This window comes from Panthera onca, chromosome B4 (genome assembly GCF_046562875.1).
Source record: "Panthera onca isolate mPanOnc1 chromosome B4, mPanOnc1 haplotype 2, whole genome shotgun sequence".
Taxonomy (NCBI): Eukaryota; Metazoa; Chordata; class Mammalia; order Carnivora; family Felidae; genus Panthera; species Panthera onca.
In genome coordinates, this window is record NC_138345.1 from 77,575,997 (window position 1) to 77,598,473 (window position 22,477).

The 22,477-nt window shown below is 42.9% G+C and overlaps 1 protein-coding gene across 9 annotated transcripts in view; it reads left to right on the top strand.

The window, feature by feature from the left end:
- The first annotated feature begins 10,619 nt into the window (after positions 1 to 10,619).
- SLC4A8 (solute carrier family 4 member 8) overlaps positions 10,620 to 22,477 on the top strand; it is a 79,431-nt gene continuing 67,573 nt past the window's right edge. For 7 of the 9 annotated variants that reach the window (XM_060657567.3, XM_060657568.3, XM_060657562.3 and 4 more), the window contains exon 1: positions 10,620 to 10,856. Coding sequence is in view for 7 of the 9 variants with exons in the window: in XM_060657562.3 (XP_060513545.1) it covers positions 10,812 to 10,856 (45 nt within the window). In the remaining 2 variants the exon portion in view is untranslated. The remainder of the gene's footprint in view (positions 10,857 to 22,477) is intronic. The other 2 variants (XM_060657565.3, XM_060657566.3) reach the window with 1 other exon arrangement.

Consider the following 22,477-nt stretch of genomic DNA (forward strand, 5'->3'; position numbering starts at 1 on the left):
AACAGTCTTCCTTTTTATAGAGCATTTGCCATTTAATTGATATTTTTCCTTACACAGAGTTGAGCAAAATTTCTTCGCATCAAAGAAATAGTCTCATTTACATATTCTTGTTTACTATTTTTTGCATTTATGTTTTCCCCTTTACCTAGCCTTCCCCCATGCTATGATTTGGTTCGCTGATGGGTTTTTTTCCCCCTAAAGAATTAGTTTTGAGGGGCACCTGGCTGGCTCAGTCAGAAGAGCATGTGATTCTTGAGCTGGGGGTTATGAGTTCGAGCCCCACGTTGGATGTAGAGATTACTCAAAGGAAAAGAATTAGTCTTGAGTATATATTTTCCCAGATTTATTGAGATATAATTGACATAAAACTTTGTGCAAGTTTCAGGTGTACAACGTGATGATTTGATACATGTATATATTTACAAAATGATTACCACAATAAGGTTAGTAATGCATCCATTACTTCACCTAACTTTGAGGTATATAATACAGTCACCATGCTGTACCTTAGATCCCCAGAACTTATGTATCTTATGACTGGAAGTTTGTGCACTTTGGCCGACACTTCCCCATTTTCCTTACCCTCCAGCCCTTGGCAACCACCATGGTACTCTCTTTCTATGAATTTGACATTTTTAGATTCCACATATAAGCGATACTCTACAGTAGTTGTCTTTCTCTGTCTGACTTATTTCACTCAGTGTAATGCCCTCAAGGTCCATTCATATTGTTACAAATGGCAGAATTTCCTTCTCTCTTTTTAATGGTTATATAAGCTAACTAATATTCCAGTGTGTGTGTGTGTGTGTGTGTGTGTGTACGTACATGACATTGTCTTTACCCATTCATCTGTCTATGGATACTTAGATTGTTTCCATGTCTTGGCTATTGTGAATAATGCTGCAATAAACATGGGGATGCAGGTATTTCTTAAACATAGTGATTTCATTTCCACTGGGTATATATCCAGAAATGGGATTGCTGGATTATATGGTAGTTCTATTTCTAATTCTTTCCTTTTGAGGAAATATCATGACTCTTTTCCATAGTGGCTGCACCAATATATATTCCCACAAACGGTACACAAGAGTCCCCTTTTCTCCACATCTTCACCAACACTTGTTACTTGTCTTTTTGATAATAGCCATTCTAACAGGTGTGAAGTGATAGCTCATTGTGGTTTTGTTTTGCATTTCCCTGTTGATTAGTGATGTTGAGCATCTTGTCATATTCCTGTCGACCATATGCATGTCTTCTTTGGAAAAAATGTCTGTTTATATCCTTTGCCCATTTTTAATTGGATTTATTTTTTTTTTGCCATTGAGTTGCATGGATTCCTTATACCTTTTGGATATTAACCCCTTTACCAGATATATGGTGTGCAAATATTTTTTCCCCTTCCCTTAGATTCTACTTTTAATTTTTTGAGATTTTTCTCCCATTGGCTGCCTTTTCCTTTTGTTGATAATTTGTTTTCATGGGCAGAAGCTTTTAAGTTTAATATAGTCCTACCTATTCATTCTTACTTTTGTTGCTTGTGCTTTTGGTGTCATATCCAAAATAATCATTGCCAAGACCAATGTCAAGGACCTTTTCTCTATGTTTTCTTCTAGGAGTTTTATGGTTTTAGGTCTTACATTGAAGTCTTTAATGCATTTGGAGTTAAGTTTCGTGAATGAAGACTTTCATTCTTTTGCATGTGAATATCCAACTTTCCCAACTGCATTTGTTGAAGAGACTATTTTCCCCACTGAGTATTCTTGGCTTTCTTGTCAAACGTTAGTTGACTGAATATGCATGAGTTTATTTCTGGGTTCTTGATTCCGTTCCATTGGTCTATGTGTCTGATTTTATGCCAGTACCATACTGTTTTGATCGCTATAGCTTTGTGGTATAGTTTGAAAAGTTCCCAAATACATTTATAAGCTCTATTGTTTTTCTGTTTTCTCATTTAAGTTTCTAGTTTTATCTTTAGGAAGTCTTTAGTTTTTCTGTGGCTCCTTTTTTAACTTTGTGAGTGGGATGTTTAATTCATTTATTTTCATTTTCACATTTATGTGTTTTACTATTTAAATCAATAAAATATTTTTGTCTCCAGTCTTCTGCAATTTCGGTTTTAATTTCTCTTCTTATGAATTACTTAAGACTTTTTAAAATTCCATTTAGTAGAGTTTAAAAAACTTTGTGTTACCTATTTCAAGTTTAATTACATTATCATAATAGAATGTCTATTAAGCTATAGAATTTATTCAGTTTTCTTTTGGTCTAATAGTCAATTCTGGTGAATTTTCCATAAGCCCTTCAAAAGATGTATTTTTTGTTTTCAAAGTATAGAGTTCAATATATATCAATTAGATCAATCATATCAATTTTGTTACTCAAATGTACGTCTTTATTTTTTTTGTATTGTTCTGTCACAGGCTAAGAGGGGTAAAATAAACTCTTACAATAATAATATGTGTGTTGATTCCTTCTTGTTTTTTCAGTAAACTTTGTTGCTATGTTATTTGGTTGCACAGGAATTTGTTAAATCCTCCTGGTAAAGTAAATCTTTATTGTTATAAAGTGCCTATAATTTTTACCTTAAACCAGTATTAGCAAGGTAGGATCTTGCTTTCCTGCTTTTCATTCCTTCCATTATTCCTTCCCCGCCCCCCCCACCGCCTTCCCCCACATCTTTCTTTATTTTGTCTATGTGGTATATTTTTTAATGCTTTAAAAAAATGTTTATTTATTTTGAGAGGTGGGAGGGAGGGGCAGAGAGCGAGAGGAAGACAGAACCCCAAGCAGGCTCCTCACTGTCAGCACAGAGCCCAAAGAAGGGCTCGAACCCACAAACTGTGAGATCACGACCTGAGCCAAAATCAAGAATCGGACTCTTAACTGACTGAGCCACCCAGGTGCCCCTATGTGGCATACTTTTGCCCATCCTTTATCTTTAAAACGTACTGAGTCATCTTGCTTTGGGCGAGACTCTTCTATTTCGGTGGCAATCTGTACTTTTGTCCTTTGGCCAACTCAGGGCAGCGATGTCCTGAAGTAGTGCTCACTGGCCTAGGGATTTGCCTGTTTGATGGAAGCCTTTTTTTGTTTGATTATTTGTGTTTTTGAAAATGTCTTTATTTCACTTTCATCCCCTGCCTTTTTTTGTTATTTCCCGACATTTTTTTTTCCCAGGAGAAAATTGTGTTTTAAGAGCTAATGGTGTGATTTTAATATTTTAAAAAATTGCAGTACAGTGGATATAAAATATTACATTAGTTTCAGGTGTACAATATATAATTAGATCCAACAATTATATACATTACTTTACAACTTTTAATTATGAAAATTTCAAACATAGTGGGGAGATGAAAAACAAGGACAATGGACATCAGTAAAGCCTCCTCTGGATTCCAGAATTGTTAACATCTTGCCATATTTACTTTATTCCTCTCTCTCTCTCTCTCTCTCTAGGCATATCTGTTTCTATATCTATATTGATCTATCATTCATTTTTAAAAGTTTATTTACTGAGAGACAGAGTCAGAGAGAGGAGAATGAGAGAGAAGAGAGAGAATCCTAAGCAGGCTCTCCACTGTCAGCGGGGAGCCCGACATGGGGCTTGAACTCATGAACCGTGAGATCATGACCTGAGCCGAAATCAAGCATTAGACGCTTAACCGACTGAGCCACCCAGGCGCCCCTATATTGGTTTATCATTTAAAAGTAATTTGTATAAAATTTACATACATATATTTTGTGAGTCCCTTCCAACAATTTTTAGGGGACAGGGACCAGAAGTTCTGGAGAGACCCAAACTAATAGGTTAGAATTAAGTTGTGCTGGCATTAGTTCATTTTGCTTATGCCAAACAAAGTTGATTGTTTCTATATCTGTTTTAAGGCTGGATTTTTTTTTTTCTCAGCTCTTCATTGGCTGGCCATCTCATAGCTCTGGGTGTCCTTGGTAAATCTAGCAAACACTCTTTCTTATATTTTATGAGAAAAGACCAGAGAACCTCTGCCTTCTTTAAAGAGGAAGCTGACCTTTTCAATGTGGCACAAGATTAGGGGTAGAAAAAGACATATCAGGGAAATACGTTCAAATTCTGTGTCTGTTCCCTTTTGCCCCAACCCAAATGTCTGAATGGGTCTCTTTTTTATTAACTGCAAAATAAAAGGCCTCAAGGGATGTTACCCTAGGAGTAAGAGTAGCTTGGCTTGAATTTATATCTATGTCAGATAATGCGATTCTAGAGATAAGTAGTTAAGAGTTATTTTGAGAACTTCGTGAGAGTTTGTTCAGTGAGCTAATGAATGGGTATCCCTGGCAAGCTTTCCAAAGTGGAAATGATATGAAACGGTCATCTGCTGGGAAAGGGTAACAGAGGAGGAGCTCTGGGCTTTTGCTATGGGAAGTTCTTGTTAATTCTAAAGGAGATTCACATTGTCGCAGTTCAATTGAAACCAATTCAATTTTATGCAGGAAGTGGCTGAGTGAAGTTATATTTCTAGGAAGCCACACAATGAAGTGCAAAGCATTAGTAGTTCTTGACCCAGCTCTGCTATTAACTGGCGTGGGCAAGTCCCTATTCCAGCCACACTTCAGCTTTAGAATCTGTCAAATAAAAATAAATAAATAAATAAATAAATAAATAAATAAATAAATAAAACTACCATATAATCCAGCAATCCCATTTCTGGATATATACCCAGTGGAAATGAAATCACTATGTTTAAGAAATACCTGCATCCCCACGTTTATTGTAGCATTATTCACGATAGCCAAGACATGGAAACAACCTGAGTATCCACAGACAGATGAATGGGTGAAGACAATGTCAGACAGATCCGGATAAGGGGATACAAAAAAGTTAAGAGTATATAGAATTCTAGGAGTGTGAGCTGTTGAATGTGCTGCCACCTTAAGGATATCCTAGGCATACTGGCTAAAAGGGAAGGGAAGAACTTCCCTGCTTAGTATAATAACAAGCTCGAGAGGTCTTATCCCCAAGCAGATAAGATGTGGAATGAAACTGCCTGATTACTAAGCATCTGCGTTTGACTAGAAACGGATAAGACAGATGTATTTCATTAATACAGATGATGTGTTTGGATCTGATATCAAGGACTTGGCAAATGGATCTTGGTTAACACCCACTTCTCCTAAATTCCTGAATGATTGCCCACCTGGATCTGGAAATCTCAAGGCTTCTTTCCTCAAAGGCCTGCTTTTCTCTTGTGGTCTGCTCCCTCCTACCTCTGCCTCTCTGCAAATATCTTACTCGTGATTCCACATGAGGCAGAGTGTTGGTTTTTGCCATCTTATGGGGGTTCCCTCTACTTGGTCTGGAGCAAGGTGTGAATGAGTACAGTCTGGGGAATTTCTGTGGACCACGTTGATGATGACGAATGAAGGGGGAGGGATTTTCCCAGTCAGGAGTCCACTTTCGTGGCGTTTCATTGTTCTTCCCTCATGATGTGTAGTGTTTCAGGCTGGCAGCAGGCTGTGAACAAAGAAATTGTATGCAGTGGTCTCTTCCGATATGCTGTGACTTGGCAAAGGGCTGAAGGCAAAACCATGCACCTGCATGACCTTTTTAGCTAGACAAAGAATCCTCTCTCCCCCCAGCCCCCCAGGAAATGCTCCCAGACCACAGCGCAAACAAGCCCTAATTAAGTCTTTCCTTGGATCCTGATGTCTTTTCCTCTAACCTTTCCTTGGGTTTAGATGTGTAATTAAGAAGAAAGAGTGGGGGAGAACAGAATCAGGTATAAGACACAGCTGGGAATTGGGAGCTACTTAATAGCAAGTGAAGTCTGGAATCTGTTCTGGTGGCTCTTTTGATGGTTTGAACACAGCAAGGGATATGGTAAAATGATGGGAAAATTAAGATGCTTTTGATGAAAAAATTGGTTGCAGTTATGTGACTGAGCAATTTGCTCAGACATTTTGAGTTTCTTGTGTTTTTGCCTTTTTCTTTCTGAATAAAAGAATTTCAATGTTTTTCAGCCAATATTTAAAGATAATATAGGTGCTTGGTGCTTCCCTGGGAAGGCTGTGAACACACCCTTACAATTATATGCAAAATTTGAGGCTTTGTGTAGTTATCTGAAAAGAGAGTCCCATAGATTTTAATCATGTCCCCAGTGGGTTCAAGACCTATTCTCTTCCCCCAAAGTTTAAGAACTACTGGAATTAGGGGCACCTGGATGGCGCAGTCGTTGAAGCGTCCAACTTCCGCTCAGGTCATGATCTTGAGGTTTGTGAGTTCGAGCCCCGCGTCGGGCTGTGCGCTGGCAGTGTGGAGTCTTCTTGGGATTCTCTTTCCCTCTCTCTCCGCCCCTCCCTGCTCGTGTGATCTCTCTCTCTCTCTCAAAATAAATAAAGAAAAGCTTGAAAAGAAACCCCGCTGGTATTAGAGAAGGCTCTGGAGACAAAATCTGGAAGGGTAGCCATATTTGGAAGCCATGGAGACATGATGGAGCCTATAAAAGTTGGGGAAGGAAGGAAGCCCCAGACAGACCCATGGGAGGCAGTGAGTGGTTAAGCCTGTGTACCCTGGAATCAGATACACCTGAGCTCAGAGCTTAGCATCCTCTTCACTTATTAACCGTGCTGGCTGTATGATGGGGCAAGTTGTATCTCTAAGCTTCAGTCTTCAGTTTTCTCATCTAGAGAATGGGATGATAGAACCTACCTCGCAGAGTGATTGCAAGGATTAAGGTCATCCATGCAGCAGGCCTCCTTGCTTCCCTGTGGACGTGTGTGTGCACGTGTGTGTGTGTGTCTTTGTCTCTACTCGTACTTTGCTTTTTCCCGTGCATCGTATGCCTCCTTCTGGGCCAAGCACCTGTATAGGCCTCAAGAGGCCCTGCATTTGATCCCACTGTTTTTTCTGCTTTCTTTGGAAAAGTGATCATTGCGACGTGGTGTCCTTGGCTGAATATCCTCGTTCCAGCTCCTCTAGAGACTGCTTGCCGGCCGGGTTGAGAGCTGCATATTTGCACTTTTCCATGCAGTTTAGGGAGAATTAGAGCCTAGGAACCTAGAGCCTGGAGCGTGGAGCCAAGTGAGCCAGCCTCCTCTGGGAAGGAGAGACCAAAATAGTGCTGCTAGGGGAGAGCCTGTCTTCTGCAGCGCCTCAGATAGTGGCTGCCTCAGGCAGCCTCAGAGGCAGGTTCTGTGGCCCAATTCCTTTTGTAATTTGCACAATAGACCAGAAGATGGGGCTCTTGACCTTGGAGTCAAGGGCCAGAGGCTCTGACTTTTTCCACATTTGAACTGCAAGAAAATAGACCCACCAGAGCTCCCAGGAATGGTCTACCTCCTTAGGCCTCTCCCTACTCTACCCACTCATGCCCACTCCCATGGCTGGGAGCCGTATTTCTGGGGAGTGGGCAATTTGGGGCACATCTTCCCTTTGAACACCGTTCTTGGCCCCTCCTTAATTACCATGTTGCCAGAGTCCTTCCATCTGACCTCCTGCCCCAGGTTTTCCCCTGCAACCCACCTTGCCCCTGTGGTGGATCCCAGCCGTGTTGCGTAGTGGCCAAGAACTCCAGAGTCAGACAGGCTCATCCGTGACTCACGTCCTCAGAGGAGCTCACCCTACCCCTCCTTGCCAATTACCATCTATCACATAGCCTTGCTATTGAGTTCCTAGCAGCCCTCATAATCTGTGATTACTGTTTGTTTACTTGCTTACTGTCTCCCCACTAGATCCTAAGGCTCAAGAGGGCATGACCCTGTTTTCTTATTCTTTCTCTGTCGTGTAACACAGGCCTGAATACACAGGTTCTCGGTAAATGTATTTTGAATTAATGAATGACCAAAGCCCAGCTTCACACCTGCCCGACCTTAAGAAAGCTGCTGAGGGGCGCCTGGGTGGCGCAGTCGGTTAAGCGTCCGACTTCAGCCAGGTCACGATCTCGCGGTCCGTGAGTTCGAGCCCCGCGTCAGGCTCTGGGCTGATGGCTCGGAGCCTGGAGCCTGTTTCCGATTCTGTGTCTCCCTCTCTCTCTGACCCTCCCCCGTTCATGCTCTGTCTCTCTCTGTCCCAAAAATAAATAAAAAATGTTAAAAAAAAAAAAAAAAAAAAAAAAAAAGAAAGCTGCTGAACTTCTCTAAGCCCCAGTTTTCTTACCAGTGAAACGGAGAAATAATGGAGATATTGGAACTATTACATAACACGATGCATGTATACCACAAAGCCTGGGGCCTGGTACACGGAAGCACGTTCCAAAACCTTTAGCAGTGTCTTAGTTGCTATCATATGAGAAAAATAAAGTCTGAATTAATTAGCTAGTTCTCCATAATTTGGCCATAGGTTTTATTTATTATTATTATTATTAATTTATTTTTTAACCACAATTGGTACTTCACTACTACTCTTCTCTATAACTTTTTGCTTTGGCTCAAATCATGGCTACTCTGAATGGGCCACGTACATTCCTGTTATTAAGCCTTTGCCCAGTAGCTAAGATGCTTGCTCTCCTTACCTTGGCTCAATTATTTGCAGATTTAGCTGTAACCCATGTCCTCTGTGTCATGTTCCTGAAGTGTCCCAAGTCATAAAGATCATTTCCTTTTCTGACTGTTTATTACCTTTGTTGTCGACATTACTCCTATCACTCTTATTTTTGTGAAAATTTTTTAACATTTATTTATTTTTGAGAGAGAGAGACAGAGCGTGAGTAGGGGAGGGGCAGAGAGAGAGGGAGGCACAGAATCCGAAACAGGCTCCAGGCTCCGAGCTGCCAGCACTGAGCCCAATGCGGAGCTCGAACTCACAGACTTTGAGATCATGACCTGAGCTGAAGTCAGTTGCTGAACTGACTGAACCACCCAGGCGCCTCACTCCTATCACTCATATTTTATGTCTTATTATCTTGTCATTATGTTCACATGTCTTCTGTTCCCCTGATTAGATTGTAAGTCTTTTGGAGACAGTATTATATTTTAAATTTGTCTGCATCTTTGGTGCCATTTGGGCTTGTAAATAGCAGGCATTCAAAATATTTTCAATTGAATTAAAAGCACGTATATTTGTTAACTACTTTCTGTATGTTTAGCCTTCTTTGAGACTCTGTGGAGTATAGAAGGACATAAAAATAATTACTATCTTCAAAATACTTACAATATTATTGTAAGTTAAAGTCAACATATACTAAAGTACTTAACTAGGGGCACCTGGGTGGCTCAGTCGGTTAAGCGTCCAACTTCAGCTCAGGTCATGATCTCACGGTTGGTGGGTTCGAGCTCCGCATCAGGCTCTGTACTGACAGCTCAGAGCCTGGAGCCGGCTTCAGATTCTGTGTCTCCCCTCTCTCTGTGCCCCTCCCTCACTCACACTCTGTCTCTGTCTCTCTCAAAAATAAATTAAAAAATAAAGTACTTAACTAACCACAGCATGGTAACTGATAGAAGAAATGTATGGAATGCTATGAGGATTCATAGAAGGGAGAGATGACATCTCTAAGAAGTGTTGGAGAGAGTGGGATAAAGAAAGGTTTCTTGGAAGAGGTGGCCTTTGAGATTGACTTTGAAGGATGGTTAAGATTTTGATGGGCAAAAATGGGCGGGGAGGGGGGTGAATTCCAAATTCAATACAGGATTAGTGAAGAGATAGAGACTGTGGCAATGAATGCTAAGGCTCAGAAACAGGACCAGGGGCTTATACAGGAGATCAGAAATATGGTTCTGCCCCAGGGACACTGAAGCACAACCTTGTTTCGAATTTTAGGGCCAATGCAAGGTGTGGTATGCAGGGGTTGAAACTTTAACATGGACCCGACTATGTTCTCCAGATGGAGTTTCTTTCGGGGCTAAGGATTATTTGCAACCTTTTTTCCCCCTCTCTGATAATATGGATTCACCTACAGTCTGATGTTATAGTGCGTGTAAAGCAGGGACTCCTTTCCTCCTCTTGGGGACAGAGGGTTGGTCGGATTATAGCCAGCCTCTTTTCTTTCAAGCCCAAATCAAATTGAATGCATTACTTACGGTTTTCTAACCTTGCCTTAGATCAGTAGTTCTGTTGTTAAATCATAATTTGTCTTACATCATTTCTCGGAAAAGTTGGAAGCGTTTTTGTGGAATTATTTCAACCATCAGCCTGAGCTCAACTCTGTGCTTTTTCCCTTGCCAACCTAAGACCCACGGAGAAGACCTAGGTCGTACGGAGTCTGTGGAGGGGGGTCGGATCACACTGCCTGCCCGCTTCTCTTTAATGCTCTTTCGTCTGTCTATCTGGCCACTAGTTCAGAGATTGACAAGTAATTTGAGAAGGGCCTTTCCCCTCATCGTCAGTTACTTCCTTCTTCAATTCCAAGGGATGTTTCCCCAGAATTTAAGAACCCTTACCTAAGGAATAACATCAGAATTAGACAGAAACTTTCTCCGTTTTCAAGGGTCAGGTGCAGCCGCAAACAGAAGCATGAGATTTTCGATTTCTAGCAAGCGGTTGGAAGGACCTTTAAGCCCAGAGGCCCCTGAAGGGAGGGAGGCGGTTTCCAAGGCAACCGGGCCGGGAGCGGTAGCCTCCCCGGGCTCGCTCCCTCCTCCTCCTCCTCCTCGCGGTAGCCCAGGGTACCGCCGGACAGCGTCCTCCCGTGCTCCGCGCGCTGATTGGCCGCACAGGCCGCACGCTGATTGGCTGCGGCGAGGCCTCGCGGGCCGGTGGCAATGGAGGCGGCGGCGGTTGATGGTTGACCGTTGGCTCCGGGGTAGGGGTCGCCGCTCGGGCGATCGGCTCAGAGCCGAGCGGAGCGCGCGGGCTGCTGACGCTCGGCCTGGAGCCCGCGGGCGAGACCTAGCTGGGTTCCGCCATGCCGGCCGGGAGTAACGAGCCGGACGGCGTCCTCAGCTATCAGGTAGGGCCCCGCCTCCCGCCCCTCCCCGGGGCTCAGCCTCCTCATCCTCTGCCCACCCTCCTGCCTCTGCCCCCGAGCCGGGCTCCGCAGGCCACTCCCTGAGGGCGAGGGGAGGCCGGCCCGGGACACCAGGGGGCGCTCCGGGCGTTTGGGGATCGGGCCGGGGCTGCGAGAGGGTGACCTTGGGCCGAACCTGGGAGCCGGCGGATCACTGCCGCATCCCTTGCGAGGCCGGCAGAGGAACCCTGACGGCGGCGGGCGGTGACCTCTGTTCTCGGGTACTCCTTCTTGGGAGAGAGGCTGGCTTCTGGCCTGGCGGTGTCCTGTTGGAACGTGGGAGAAAGGGTGGCCAGGGACCTCGCTCCGGTGGGGCAGGTCTCCTCTTTGTGTTGTTTCTGGAGACTTCTGGTTCCTCAGCGGCTCAGAGAAAGAGCTGGAAAGGCTGGAGGCTGGGGCCAGACCCCATTAGTGTGGCCAGCTTTATGAGTCTCGCCATCCCATTGGGCAGACAGCTGACAACTTCTGGCAAGGGAAGGGGGAATGGGCTGGGGAAGTGTTGAGAGGTCAGGAACAGGTGTTTATTTAAGGGAATGAGGAAACCAGGCTTAAGTAAGCCACAGCTCAACTGTTGGGGTGGCAAATGTAAGGAAAATCATCGGGCTAGGTGTCAGAGACTGCAGGCTCAAATCCTACATCTGCCTTGCGCTGGCTTTGTGACCTTGAGTAAGTCACTTGCCTCCTTGAACCTCAGTATCTCCGTCTAGTAAAATGCGAATGAGAATACCTGCTTTGCTTTCACAGTGTCGTTTTGAGGACTGAATGAGGTGCTATTTGTCAAATGTCTATTGTGTGACAACCAGTAAGAGAGTGGTAGCTCACTGAATTCTCACTCCCCCCTTTCCTGTACCGTCAGGTGGTTGTTACTGCTCTGGAAAGAGAGATTGAAGGGGGGGGGGCAAGTCTGAAGTGGGGGGCTGTGGCAATGATGATGGGCCTTCTTAGGAAGGATGATAAGTCTTGGAAACAAGTGCCATGTTGATGTCAGGGATGGTTTCTGTAAGGAGGCAGGGGAAACATTCTGAGTTTGTAGCAAAACAGGCATGGACTCTCTCCTCTTCTTCCTGGTACTAGTTTGCCTCTAGATGATCCATGATTCCCTCTTTGCTTGTTCCATCAAAAAAGGAACCACATCTAAGATTTTGGAAAATCTTTCCATATCTGATCCCCCTAAGGCCTAAAAGCGTATTCAATCTATGTGGTGGGGATACAGTGATGAGCAAAACTATGCAATGTTCTTGTCCCCTTGGAGCTTCCTGTCTTGGAGGGTGGGGAGAAATAACCATGTTTAAATCAAATAACCACACAAGTGTATTATTATGAACTGTGATAAGTGTTTTCGAAGAAAGAGAGGCAGTCTCTCAGTGTTTCCAGCCTTGGTCTCAGACGAGAGAAGATTTTGCTAAGGAAGAAAATTAGAGATCTAAAGAATAAGTATCAACTGAGGGAAGAGGGAGATCAAAGGACCTTGGAGACAAAGAGAATAGCAGAAAGGGAACACATCTAGTTAGAGGGCCTGAAAGAAGGTCAGCGTGGCTGGAGCCACAGAGCAATGAGGGGAATGGTGTGAGATATACTCTGGGGTCGAAACACAGAGCCATTATAGCCCGTCCTGAGAAAGTTGGTATTTATTTAAGCAGCGAGGGGAAGCCACTGAAGGGGTTTAAGCAGGGAGGGGAAGGAGAAAGCGAGAGCGAGAGCGAGAGAGAGAGAGAGAGAGAGAGAAAGAACGCTCGAGCAAGTGCATAGAGTGAGTGGGGAGGGGTGAGAGAGCAAGCTCCAATGAAATCATGATCAGATTTTCCTGTTGAAAGATTTCTCTGGCTGCAGTGGGGAGAATAGAATAGGCTGGAAAGAGTGTGAGGAGACAGTGTGCTTAACATGCAGAATGTGTACCAGTCGTATTGTCGAGATCATAATAACCCATAAGCTTCTGTTAGTGCTTTGTGAAATTGATAATTCCTGAGTGCTTCTGGGGTCACATAGAAAATAATTATCTCCTTTACATCTAGTTCATGTAACTTTCTTGATCAGTGGGCTGAGGAGACAAAAAGGAATAGAGTAGGAACAGTAGGACCTCATGAAGGCTGGGTCAGGTGATGGGCAAATGGATACTTGAGATATAGGGAGGAAAAGAAAGGAGGACAGGAGGAGGAAAGGAAGTAGGGGTGATTTGGGGGACAAAAAGTCAACCGATTGAAAATTGCCAACGAAGCCTCCTATGTGCCAACTAGGCTGTGGGGGGTGGGGTGGGCGGAATGGACCTTGCAAAGAGAGGGGATTGTGCAACTTGCTGTAAAGAGATTCTAGGCATCACATCTAAATATCACAAGTCTAGGCTGTTTTTTCTGGCTTGGACTATTGCACTAGCCTCCTACACTTCCCTCTGCTTTTTCTCTTGCCCTTCTATAGTCCACTTTCCACATGGCAGCCAGAGAGAGCTTTCAAAAACACAAACCATGCCTGATCCCATCTTGAAACCCTTCAGTGGCTCCCCAGTGCATTTTAGAGTAAAATCCAATCTCCTTATCATGGCCTACCAAACTTTAATGTGCTCAGGGACTTGTCCACCCTTTCTGACTGCCTCTCCCCCATTCTCTCACCATGCACCCCTGCACTGGCTTTCTTTCTGTTTCTTCGATATGGCAAGCTCCTTCATACTTTAGGACTTCTGCTCTTGTTGTTTTCTCTGCCTAGGACATGATTCTATCCAGGGTTTTATGGGACTTAATTCTAATATTACCCCCTCAGAGCGGCTTTCCCTGACCCCCACAGTCACTGTCTTTCATATGATCCTGTTTTATGTTCTTAATAGCACTTATGACTTATCTGACGTGTTCTTGTTTGATTTCTATATTTTCTTTTTTGGAGAGAAGCTTGACGGGGGCAAGGACTAGGAGGAAAATCTTGCCATATAGCACAGTTCCTGGTATAAGATAGGCGCTCAGTTGCATGAGTGAATGAATGCCTTTCCTGTATCCAAAGTCAATGTGCTTCTCCTTCAGGAGCTCGCGGTCTTGGGGTTAGCACAGAACATCAGGTGCCCATGCTTGCTTACACAAAAGCTGTCCCTTGTGTGCGGCTGTGCCTTTACTCAGGTATTCCAGCTGGGAAATCCTTCCCCTCCTCTTCACCTAGAATATCCCATTTAGCTTTCAGGGTCTGGCTCTTTATCACTCTCAGAATTCATCACTCAGTGTTCTCTGCTCACAGCACCCACCAAGGGCTATTACTGTCTCCAAAGTATGTGCCTTTAATCACTCTGCATTACTGTAGCTTGGTCTTTGACACCTACACCAATGCCTGGCTTGCAGCGAGCACTTAATAACTGTTTGGGAAGATATATGTGGCAAGGTATACAAAGGTTACATTGGAGTGGGAAGAGACTGCACTGAGGGAGGCCAGCTAGGAGGCTGTAATTTAGGATGAGTTAATGAAGGCCTGCCTTTCTGAATTTTGATGGGATCTCTGGAGGTGGTTATCGAAATTTTAGGAGTCAGTGAACTCTTAAAGGGGTGAGGTAGTAAGGGAGGAAGAAGGGCAGGGGCGCCTGAGTGGCTCAGTCAGTTGAGTGTCTGACTTCAGCTCAGGTCATGGTCTCACAGTTTGTGAGTTCGAGCCCTGCGTCGGGCTCTGTGCTGACAGCTCTGAGCCCGGAGCTTGCTTCAGATTCTGTGTCTCCTCCTCTCTCTGTGCCTCCCGTGCTCATGCTCTATATCTGTCTGTCTCTCAATAATAAATAAATGTTAAAAAAAAAAAAGAGCAGAAAGCTCTAGGGAGAGCCCCTAGTTTGGACTGGAACTGAGGACATCTTGTATCTTGTGAGTCCTCCTGATCAGCACTTTCAGAACTGAGCAGAAAGGAGTACTGGAGGAGAAGGCCGGAGTGGTTGGAACCATCAGCACTCCAGCCAAGTGGTTCTGGGAACTGCAGGGAGGTTCAGGGACGGTGTCAGCGACGGAGCGGGGAGCAAGTGAGTTTGGGTATTCACCAAGGTTTTTATGTGAATCAGGCCTGCTCAGAATGGAAAGCTTTGCAGAAATCTTCAGAATAGTGAGCCCTGGGAAATGGGTGATGATTGGGAAGGGTGGCCGATGAGAAGACAGTCACATTCTGTACCTTATGGTAGACCTGAAAAAACTCCTCTAAGCCAAGAGTTCGTGACAGAGACGGAATGCTAGTGCCCAATGGCTGGCACGTGTCGGAGCCCAGTCAACACCAGCTGAATGTTGTTGAATAAAAACATCAGCCATAGCGGTTTCGCCTCTCACTACATTGCAGTGTACAAATCCATATGGCCCCGCCCCCTCCCGACAGCCGGGAGGTGTTCCTTTCCTATGAGGGAGTGGGGAAAACCGAACATTCTCTGTACCTGGCTTTCCCAGCTCTGCTGGGGAGCTTTGGTAGGGGAGGGGTGGGCGGTCCTGACAAACAGAGAACTGAGGTAGTGTGGGGGACAATGCAGGCTGCAAATTTACTTCCTTCAAAATTTGTGGATAATTGCCTTAGCTCATAGTTTGCCTTGGCAGGGTAGCCGGGGCTCTCAGTCAAGACTGCCCTAGTAGTTAGTAATCATTAGGACACAGAAAGCAACCGTGTTTATTCTGGATCTGCTGCCAGGTTACGGCAACAAATCTTAGATAATGGGGAGGTTGTTGTTCCCTGTAAGATAGTAAGTAATAAGTTTACTCTGGTCTTGGTAGTTAGGGAACCCTAATGTGTATATTAGTTTCTATTGCTGCCATAGCAAATTACCACAAATTTAGTGGCTTAAAACAACACAAATTGATTATCTTTCAGTTCTCTACTTCACAAGTCCAATGCAGCTCTCACTGGGCTAAAATCGAAGTGTTGGCAAGGCTGTGTTTCTTTCTGGAGGCTCTGAGGAAGAATCTGTTTCCTTGATTTCTTCAGCTTTTAAAGGCTACCTTGTTTCCTTGGCTTCTCGTTCCTTTCCTCAACTCCAAGCCGCCAGCATAGGGTGTCTCAAACCCTACTTTTGGTATCACATCTCTTTCTCTGACTCAAGTCTTCTGCCGCCAGTCCCCCCCCCCCCCCCAACTCTTTAGGGATTCTTGTGATTGCATAGAGCCCACCAGATAATCCAGGATAATCTCCTTATTTTAAGTTCATCTGATTAGCGACATTACTTCCGTCAGTAACCTTAACTGGGGGGCCATTATTCTGCCTACCACAATGTACTAACTAGCAATCTTAATACAGAACAGGAGTTACTCTAGGTGGGGCTCAATAAAAGAATCACTTAGAAACCATAGCTACTTTGGAATTTGAGGCCCTAGCAGGTTGCTGAATAGTCAGAATAGGAAGCTCATGGGTATTTAGGAGCTCATGGCCACTGAGAGGAGGTCCGGAACAGCTGCACGAGTCCTTGCGGAACCTTCCCCCCCCCCCCCCCCCTCGCTATAGCAGTCTGAATTCAGCGAGGAAGTCAAATTCATGGGCATCTGTGGGCCAGATTCACTGACAGGGTGTCTAAGGGACCAGAATTCAGAGACTTTGCTGGCTGAAGAGAAAGGAAATGAGATGGAGAACTCTTGGAAGTCTGGTCAGTAAAAGGGCAAAGTACAAGTTTGAAGTACAAGGTTCTGGCACACTATGGGTTTAAGGTGGCAATAATGTAGATCTTGAACTGTGGACATGAATGCATGATTGGGTGACTTGAGCTCTCTGAAATGACCGGGTTCTTTGCTTTTGGCAATAATAGCGTGTAATGTTAATTGTAAGAATACAGAGAGGCTTGAGTTTGAGTTCCTCCTATCCCACTTACCTCTTGTGTGATCTTACTTAGCCTTGATTTTAAGACTGTTGTGAGGATGAAGTGGGGCAATATACATATGTAAGGCACAATGCTAGGCGTATAGGAAGTGCTCAATAAATATTTGTTCCTGATACTCCCTGTGTCAACTCAATTTGCTGATCAGAAACCCTGGAAGTCACTTCTGTATTTGCTGTTTTAAAAATGGTTAAATGTGTCAGAACTCAATAATTGCTTGACTCTTTTTTGTTGGGGGTAAGGATGGGAAGGTGGAAGGGTGGAAGGATGTCATACACCATGTCTGAAAACATCGGATCTTTAGGAAAAAAGATGACAGGGGTCTCTGGAAGTGAAAAGTCTGAGACTGACTGCAGGCATGGAGGGGCAGTTGAGTTGGGCAGGTCCACCACCCCACAGGTCCGGAGTGGCGCTGCAGGGGGCACGAGTCAGGGAGAGGGCTCCAAATGGACTCCACTGCCTGCCACCTTCCCCTTCCCCTGCAGCCTCCGAGGCTGCTTCCAGGAGCTGGAGCCATTATGTAAGACTCAGCCCTGACCCTGCCTTTTAATTTGTCCATTAACTGTAAGTAAGAATCTGGTCTGTTACTCAGGTATGGTTCATTCATTTTTCAAGGCTCATAACAAGATGTGCCTTGAAATTTCAATGTTTTAATGTGTATTTAACCCCCTTAGTTCTTTTTATCTTATCTAGTCCTTGAGGTAGGCACCCAAATCAATTCACATTTACATAGTGGGTCATTGTCAGTGAGCTAGGAGGAAGGACAGAAAAGAGGAGACTTAGAAACATTGCCTTTTCTCTAGTTCACTCTCCTTTCCCTCCTCCCTTCTTTCCTTTTTCTCCCACACTTATATAACGTGGTTCTCATGATTTTAATCTTTTCTGAGTCACAAGCTTCCCTGAGAATCTGGTGAACGTTATGGACCCTCTTAAGAAAAATGTACACTTACACATAATCCTCTGAAGTTCATTCATGGGAACCCTGGAAATCTATGGATAAGAAATCCTCTCTGCCACAAATAATGGTGGTATCAGAGGACATAATAGCCAACTGGTGAGGAATCTGTAACAAGCACAGACCAATGAGACTTGATATTCTTTACTTTTTTTTATGATTTTAAACAAACTTTGTATACACAGTACTTGAAATTTATGGAACATTTCGAGCAGACAACGAAGTAGAAAGACTTGTAAAAGTGACTTGCTATGTACCCATGACCTGGCTTCAGCAATGAACACTCACCTATGTTGTTTCATTATATCCCCACACACTCTCCAAATCCCAGACATCATATTATTTCATCAGTAAAAACTTCAGTATGGGGCGCGTGGGTGGCTCAGTCGGGTAAGTGTCTGACTCTTGGTTTCGACTCAGGTCATGATCTCATGGTTCATGGGATAGAGCCCTGCAACAGGCTCTGTGCTGACAGCATGGAGCCTGCTTGGGATTCTCTCTCTCCCTCTCTCTCTGCCCCTCCCATGTTTGCTCTCTCTCTCAAAATAAATAAGCTTAAAAAAAACCTTTAGTATTTATCACTAAAGATTAAGGACTTTCTTTTTATGATATCACTACCATGTCACAATATTGTTATTATTTTTTTTAACTAACAGTTAACTCCTTAATACAATCAAATGTCCATGTAGTTGTTTAAATTTATGAGTGCCAGGGGTGCCTGGGTGGCTCGGTCAGTTAAGCATCTGACTTCAGCTCAGGCATGATCTTGCGGTTCGTGGGTTCGAGCCCTGTGTTGGGCTCTGTGCTGACAGCTCAGAGCCTGGAACCTGCTTCTGATTCTGTGTCTCCCTCTCTCTCTGTCCCTCCCCCACCGCCCCACACTCTATCTCTGTCTCTCTCTGTCTCTCAAAAATAAATAAACATTAAAAAACAAAAGATAAAAAAAATTAATTTAGGAGTGCCTTTTAATTTTTTAAATAGTTGGTTTACTTGAACCAGGATCCAAATGAGGTCCACACATTCACATTCAAGCCTGACATCTCAAATGCTTTGGCTAATGGTGTTTGACAGTGGCTCTGTTTTCTTTGGCAAGACAAAGAAAGTGGATGAACAATTATTCAGTGAATGTAGGCTGTGGTTAACCAATCTAAATTACGGAAACAAGTCGATTTTTCAACCTGAATATTTCAGGTGATTGACCTTGCTCTCCATATTTTGCTTTTATAGTTCTTAGAGTCATAAAATCAATTATGCCACCCTCCCCTCCTTCCTCTAGATTCCTGCTGTGTTCTATGTAATGCCAGGTATCTGTGGACAGTGCTAAGCATTGTAACCAATTGGTCCCTGTCCTTTGGATATTACAAACCTGCGGGGAAGCCAATACGAAAAATTATTCATATATATGAAGTTTTATGAGAAAATATATGATCATATGATAAAGAGTTCAGAAAACTAGTATTTATTCATCACAATTTTTATTTTATTTATTTATTTATATATTTTTTTAACGTTTATTTATTTTTGAGACAGAGAGAGACAGAGCATGAATGGGGGAGGGTCAGAGAGAGGGAGACACAGAATCTGAAACAGGCTCCAGGCTCCGAGCTGTCAGCACAGAGCGGACGCGGGGCTTGAACTCACGCACCGCGAGATCACGACCTGAGCCGAAGTTGGCCGCTCAACCGACTGAGCCACCCAGGCGCCCCTCATCACAATTTTTAGATACTTACCATGTACAGGACATTATACTAGCTTCTAGGTACATAGTGGTGGACATAGGGACAGCACCCCCACTTCTGGAACTTACAAGCGTGCAAACTACTTACAGTGGTAAGCTATTGTATTGGGCTCTAAGAATATAAAGATGGCAAATTGTGGCTGGTACCATCAAGAAATTCGTGATCTAAAAGGTGAGCTAGATAAACAAAGGACAAATCTAAAATAAAGGCAAGTTTATCCACCTAAAAGTTATTCCTTAGAAAGATCTTTACATGAGAGTTTTTAGAGCTTAGATAGAAGTGAAACTGACAAGCCTTGGAAAATTGACCCAAAGTGCCTATGGTGGTGGGGAAGACATTGATGTTAAAGATGTATTAGAAGGTTTTTTTTTTTTTTAATAATTTTAACTAATTATAAAATGTGAAAAATTAATATTTCTAAGTTAATATATTATTTTACATATCTGTAATCTTTTCAGTTTTATTGGTAAATATTTATGTATCACTCAAAGGTAAGAGTTATTTTTTCAATTAAATTTTTAAAATTATTTTAATTTCCGTATAGTTTCAGGTGTACAATATAGCAATTCAACACTTCCATAAAAAAAGATAAAAATTCTTTAAAAAATAAGCATAGTATCACCTAAAGAAAAAAATAGCAATTTCTTTACTATCATAAAAGATCTCGTCAATATTCAAATTGGCAATTGTCTCAAAAAATCATTTAAAAAATAGCTAAAAAATTATTTGTTTGTTTGAATCAGGATTCAAATAAAGTCTGCACATTGAGATTGGTTTTTAAACCAATCTCTTTTAAACTACTGGTTTACTTTCTTTCTCTGTCTCTTTCTCTTCTTGCAATTGTTTGTTTTAAAAAAGGGGTAGGAGGAGGGAGAGGATTTGTTCTATAGCTTTATAATTTTGCTGATTGTATTCTCATGCTGGTGTTTTTCCGTGGAACTCTGTTTCACTGTATTTTCAGTAAATTGGTATTTCGATTTAGAGGCTTGATCAGATTCAGGGACAATTTATTTGTTAAGATTACCTAATGGGTGGTGATATAGTCTCCCATTAGGAGGCATATAATATCTGGTTGTCTCTCCTTGTGATGTTAGTGGCTGTTGAAAATCAATGCAATCCATTAGGGATTGTGAAATGGTGATGTCCTAATTCTAACATTCCTTTTTCATTTATTCTTTTCTATAATAGGAAACTTCTCTCATCTCTTCTATGGTACTACTCTATGGCACAATTTATATAGGAAAGCTAGGATACATTTTTAACAGTTTCGAAAATAATGGGTTGGTTTGTTAGCATTCTTCTCCAATGGTGACCAATTAATTTTTATTTTTTATGTATTTTTTAACGTTTATCCATTTTTGAGACAGAGAGAGACAGAGCATGAGCGGGGAACGGTCAGAGAGAGAGGGAGACACAGAATCTGAAGCAGGCTCCAGGCTCTGAGCTGTCAGCACACAGCCTGACGCGGGGCTCGAACCCATGGACTGCGAGATCATGACCTGAGCCAAAGTCTGACGCTCAACCGACTGAGCCACCCAGGCGCCCCACCAATTAATTTTTAAAGTGACATTGTGAACTCATAGATTTTAACATATCTGATCTATTCAATCTGTTGCAGTTACTACTCTTACTGATGCTCACAGTATCCTAAAAGGCAAGGGATCTCTTTAAGTTGACTCCCTAGTGGTCTGTGAGTGCCTTTTAGTAGACAATGGTATTTTAAGAGACCACAGTCTGGGTGCTAAGGATACTCATTGCTACTGGCTGATCATTTTTTCTAGGGCTTTTGAGTGGACGGAGCTAGAAAATGTAAATTTATAAATTTAAAAACATTTAAAGATAAAAATGTATTCTATATTCTTGTTGACCCATCCAATTCAAAATCAGGACTGAATGGTTTTTACTTAACTTCTGTCCTAAGACTGTATTTCCTTTTACCCCTGCTGAGAATGCCAGTTCTCAATGACATTGAGAGTGACAGAACAAGTTGACATGATCACGAATATGTTTATCTCACAATGCACAACAGCCTCAGAGTGATAGCACCAACACTCCCACCAACAGATAACTAAACGGTAGTTTAAGATATTCTTAAACTCTTTTTGTCTTAGGGTATATACCACTGAGGATGTTCAGGCAGCTTATTGTATTTTACAGTTACTTGGAATAATATCTCTTGGAATAGTTATGCCATCAATTTGGCATTTGCTTTCATTTGATTTTTCATTTCTGGGAATTGCTTTTAAGATTTTTAGTTGTTTTAAAATTATGTGAGATATTGGGGCACCTGGGTGGCTCAGTCGGTTGAGTGTCAGACTTTGGCTCAGGTCATGATCTTGTGGTTGGCGAGTTCAAGCCCTGCATCTGGCTTGCTGCTGTCAGCCTGTCAATGCAGAGCCTGCTTGGGATCTTCTGTCCCCCTCTCTCTGCCCCTCCCCCATGTGCACGCTCCCAAAAAGTAAATATTAAAAAAATAAAATAAAATTATGTTAAGATATTTACAAAATAAGGTATTTTCAAAGAAGTCTAATTTTCTGTCCTTTTCTCCTCTAACCTATTCCCTCACTCCTCTATGGGTAACTCTTTAAAAATTTTTTTCATGGTGGGGCAGCTGGGTGGCTCAGTTGGTTAAGCATCCAACTTCAGCTCAGGTTATGGTCTCATGGGTTCGTGAGTTCAAGCCCCACATCAGATGAGCTTGTGCCCCACTTCAGGATTCTCTCTCTTTTTCCTTTCTCTGCCCCTCATTGGATTCTCTCTCTCTCCCTCTCTCTCTGCCCCTTGCTCACTCATGCTCTCTCTCTCTCAAAAAATAAAAAAAGAATAAATAAATAAACAACAGGAATTTATTTCCTAAAATTTTTTTCATGACTTATTCTTCCTTTATAGGTTTTTAAGTATAAGCATATGCTTATGTTCTAACACCCTTTCTTTTTTATATGTAATTTTTTTTAAGTAAGCTCTATGCCCAATGTGGGGTTTGAACTCACAACCCTGAGATCAAGAATCTCATGCTCCACTGACTGAGCCATCCCAACAACCTTTCTCTGATAAAAGTTAGCAAACAGCAAACAGT